Source organism: Piliocolobus tephrosceles, unplaced genomic scaffold (genome assembly GCF_002776525.5).
Source record: "Piliocolobus tephrosceles isolate RC106 unplaced genomic scaffold, ASM277652v3 unscaffolded_38571, whole genome shotgun sequence".
NCBI lineage: Eukaryota > Metazoa > Chordata > Mammalia > Primates > Cercopithecidae > Piliocolobus > Piliocolobus tephrosceles.
This window is the reverse complement of record NW_022322722.1, coordinates 1-4,231: the sequence shown is the minus strand read 5'-3', so window position 1 is coordinate 4,231 and position 4,231 is coordinate 1. Positions and strand designations below refer to the sequence as shown.

Sequence of the window (4,231 nt, the reverse complement as noted above, 5' to 3'; positions counted from 1 at the left end):
ACTATGCAAGGATAAGCGCCCACCTCACCACATATTCAGTGAAAGCCACTGCTGAAAGGTGCTGCTGAGGATTGGGTGAAACATGGAGGACAGAGAGGTGGGAATGGCCCCGGGTCAAATATCAGAATAGACATAAATGGGTGACTGAGGAAGAAAAGACAGAAATCAGCTACGACCCCTTGCCTTGGTATCAAAATATCTGGGCCCACTGGAAAGACTCCTGGTATGATATGAACCCATCCCCGAGTTCATACCTCCCTGAGCTCCACCCACCAAGTACCTCTCGGTGTGGCTGAAGTCACAGCTTCCGAGGCAGGCACGAAGGGCTCCTCCCGTGACTCCAGCTGGGTTATATCATGGGTCTTGGAAGATGCAAGTCCTAAGGAAAACAACAGGTGAGTGGCAGCACTGAGCCAGAATGACTTATCCCATCACAGAAAGAAAACAAAACAGTACAGAAAGAACCTTGGAGGAGGGTCTTACAGGAACAACCCAGTCAAACAGCAATCACATTGGTGATTCAATTGCTGGCACAGACAGACACCCAGGTATGTTGGCTAGAGGAGGCAGGCAGAACGTAGGGGAATAGAATTACCACAGATCTGCACAGTGTCACCAGGCCACAGAGAGGCCACCAGGGTTAAGTTCCATCCAGTTGACTGCAAGGCTCGTTAACCCCAAACCCTTTCCTGCACAGCTCTGGGGCAGCTCGGGGACAGAAGGTGGTGATATACGCAGCCCAGGCCAATTACAATAGCTACTTCAGGATCCTGGAGAAGGAATGAGTGCCCACAATTCAGCTTTGGGAAGAACAGACCTGTCCCTAGGAAAAGGCGGAAGAGCCAAGTCCAGCCCAGGATGCTGGGGTGGGCTGTGAGAACCTTACCCAGAGAGGCCAGAAGTGAAAAGTTCTCCAGCATCACACTGCGGCAGAGGAGCCTCTGAGCCTCATCAAGCAATCTCCATTCCTCCTGGGAGAAGTAGACAGCCACGTCCTCAAAGGTCACATAGCCCTGCTAAGATGGAGAGAGTTGAGTTTATCTGTGGCCTCCTTACTGGGGAATTTAGGCATCCCCCTAAACATCCACCCCTGCTCACCCTCTTCCTCAATCCCCATCTCAGAGGAGAGACCCTGCCCCAGAACCACGGATGCCCACTGTCTCCGCATGTTCCCACTGAGCAAGCACAGGCAGGTAGGCAGATAGAGTCCATTTCAGCTCTGGGCACGGTATGCAGAGTCCTACTCTTCTCTTGCCAGACAACTCACCTTGGATTCCAAGACTGTTTCCCAAATACAATCAAATTTGTGTCAGTGTTCTCCCTGAAGCCCCCAATACAAGGTCCGGGGCACATCTGTTTATACTCACTAGAATGTGCACACACTCTGTACCACAACCACTGCCCCCTACACCACCTTATGTGCCTCCCCTAGTGTCACCATATTCTAGTCTACACATGGCATCCAGAGGGCACTTACCAAATGCAATCAGAACTCCATGCCATCCCAGACTCCAATGGCACTGACTGCCAGGGGCAGCCCTCAGTCCCACTTTGAAGGCCTCCCTACCTGGCTCTTTTTGTTGCTTTATCTTCAGCTACTTGGAATTGCACGCCTATCTGGACACCTCAGCTCAGCTCCTCATTCAACCACTTCAGGTCTGCCTTATACCTGCTGATGCTTCCGCCAGACATAATGGAGATCTAAGGTTGCCTAAAGCATTCCCAGTTCAACCTTACCTAAAGGTATTTTCTAATGCTGATCACTAAACCTTCTAAACCTCCTGTTATTGGTTGCCAGAAATGAGAACCTCTCCATATAATATATAACCTGGGCTGGGCATGGTGGCTCACACCTGTAATCCCAGCACTTTGGGAGGCCAAGGCAGGCGGATCACCTGAGGTCGAGAGTTTGAGACTAGCCTAACCAATGTGGAGAAACCTGTCTCTACCAAAAATACAAAATTAGCCTGTGTGGCGATGCATGCCTGTAATCCCAGCTACTCGGGAGGCTCAGACAGAAGAATCACTTGAACCCGGAAGCCAGAGGTGCAGTGAGCAGAGATCGCGCCTTTGCACCCCAGCCTGGGCAACAAGAGCAAAACTGTCTCAAAAGAAAATAATAGGCCGGGCACGGTGGCTCACGCCTGTAATCCCAGCGCTTTGGGAGGCCGAGGCGGGCGGATCACAAGGTCAGGAGATCGAGACCATCCTGGCTAAGACGGTGAAACCCCGTGTCTGCTAAAAATACAAAAAATTAGCTGGGCGCATTGGCAGGCGCCTGTAGTCCCCGCTACTCGGGAGGCTGAGACAGGAGAATGGCGTAAACCCGGGAGGCGGAGCTTGCAGTGAGCCGAGATCGCGCCACTGCACTCCAGCCTGGGTGATGAGCAAGACTCCATCTCCAAAAAAAAAAAAAAAAGAAAGAAAATAATAATAATAATAATATGCTCTGGACTCAGGGCCCTGACTTTGTGTGTATATCTTCCAGGGAAGTCAATTGGAAGGATAGGGAGAATAGCAAGCCTCAAGACACCATAATTCTGAAGACCACGTAGGTAGGAGTTGAGCAGGGTGAGGACCTGAGACATCCTCCACTTACCTCCTCACGGTATGTAAGTAACTCTGCAGTCACAAGAACCTATGGAAAATCAAGGCCATGAGAACCAGACAGTGATGTTGCCAAAGGATCATCCAAGCCCCCTCATCTAGCCCAGAGTCAGGTGTGCCTGAGTATCTACAATCTGGGCTTTGGTTCTTAGTGATGCCTCTTACCTGTTGTGTGCCCTTGGAAAAATGCTCAACTTCCTGTGCCTTGGTGTTGCCATCTGCAACACGGCAATAATAATGGTATTCACTCAACAGGACTATTGTTTGTATCAAACTCATTCTTATGTGTCTAGGACTAAGTATCAACTCCTACTGTACACATAATTAATGCTTCTGTCAACATTTTCAGTGCAAATAAACTGGCAAGTTTTAAAAATATGGGTTTCGGGCTAGGCGCAGTGGCTCAAGCCTGTAACCCCAACACTTCGGAAGGTCGAGGTGGGCAGATCACAACAGCAGAATACTGTCTCAAAAAAAAAAGAAAGAAAGAAAGAAAGAAAATGTGGGCTTCCTTTTGGTAGTTGGGCTGCCTGCTCTATACTCCCCTGAAGGCAATCCTGCTGAGAGCCCTTCTACTGGAGCAGTTGATCATCCCTCCTGTGCCGACCGCTAGGGAAACTTAGGCACCAAAGGGGCTGCTCCACCAGCCTGGCTGACCTTTCCTTTTCTCCACATGGACTGGACATAAGGAACTGCTGAGCCCGGAGTGGCAAACCTATATACTACCCAACACTGCAGTCTCCATCCAGTCCTGGGTCTTCATACTCTATAACCCTCCATTCCTGCAGACACCAGACAGAACCACTTCGGACAGCAAAACTCCATGCTATAGAGGCAGCCCGTAGAGGCTGCCCCGGCCTACAGGGCCATCTCTCCCTTCCCTCACCTCAGGGCCCATCTGAAAGAAAACCTTAAGATTCTCCCTCCTAAATAGGAGCCCCAGGCCTTACCCTAGTCCAGGCCTCTACCTACCACCTCTTGGATATCTCCAGCCCAGATCCCTCCCCAAACCTCCAGATGTGAGTGAGCAAGCTGCCCATGTGGACACGACACCTCCATTCTGGGTCATCTCAGGATCACCATGCCCAAAACCTACTCCCTGCACAGCTTCCCCATCTCCATCCTTCCTGATATTCAGGAACAAACAAAAATACAAACAAAAATCCAGAATGGCTCTTCATTCCCTACTTTCTTTCATAGTCACATGTGATGCAACAGGAATTCCTGTCTGTTCCGTTTTTGAAATCCATCCAAGATCTGATCACTTCCCCTCCTCTATGGCCCAGTCCCAGCAGATGCTCCACTAGTCTACTGACTTTACCTACTCACAGGTCTGTCTTCACCCGCCTCACTCCCACCCCACTGTGTTTTGCCTTGAGGGGACTTTGGCAAACTTTGAGATACAGGTCGTGTCACTCTTTTGTCTCCAGCCCTCCGCGGCCACGGTGGCGCCCTCAGGATGAAGGGGCAGCTGCTCGGGCTGACGCACCACACGCGACTGGTCCCTTCCCAAGCTGCCTACTACGGACACCAGGAGGCCTCAAGTTCGGGACTCGCTGAGCGCGCCTTACATCTTTGCGAGCCGGACCCCTTGCCCTCCATTCCCACCCCATCACACTGCGTG

The 4,231-nt window shown here is 51.0% G+C and overlaps 1 protein-coding gene across 1 annotated transcript; it reads right to left on the bottom strand.

Annotated features, from left to right (window-relative positions):
• Nucleotides 1-23: 23 nt before the first annotated feature.
• On the bottom strand, nt 24-2,638 carry LOC111531950 (zinc finger protein 419-like; the record flags this gene model as incomplete). The annotated part of the gene is made up of 3 exons (XM_026452670.1): nt 24-379; nt 887-1,016; nt 2,600-2,638. Coding segments are annotated over 3 exons (300 nt in total), but the record flags the coding sequence as incomplete, so codon positions are not given.
• Between the last annotated feature and the right edge of the window lie 1,593 nt (nt 2,639-4,231).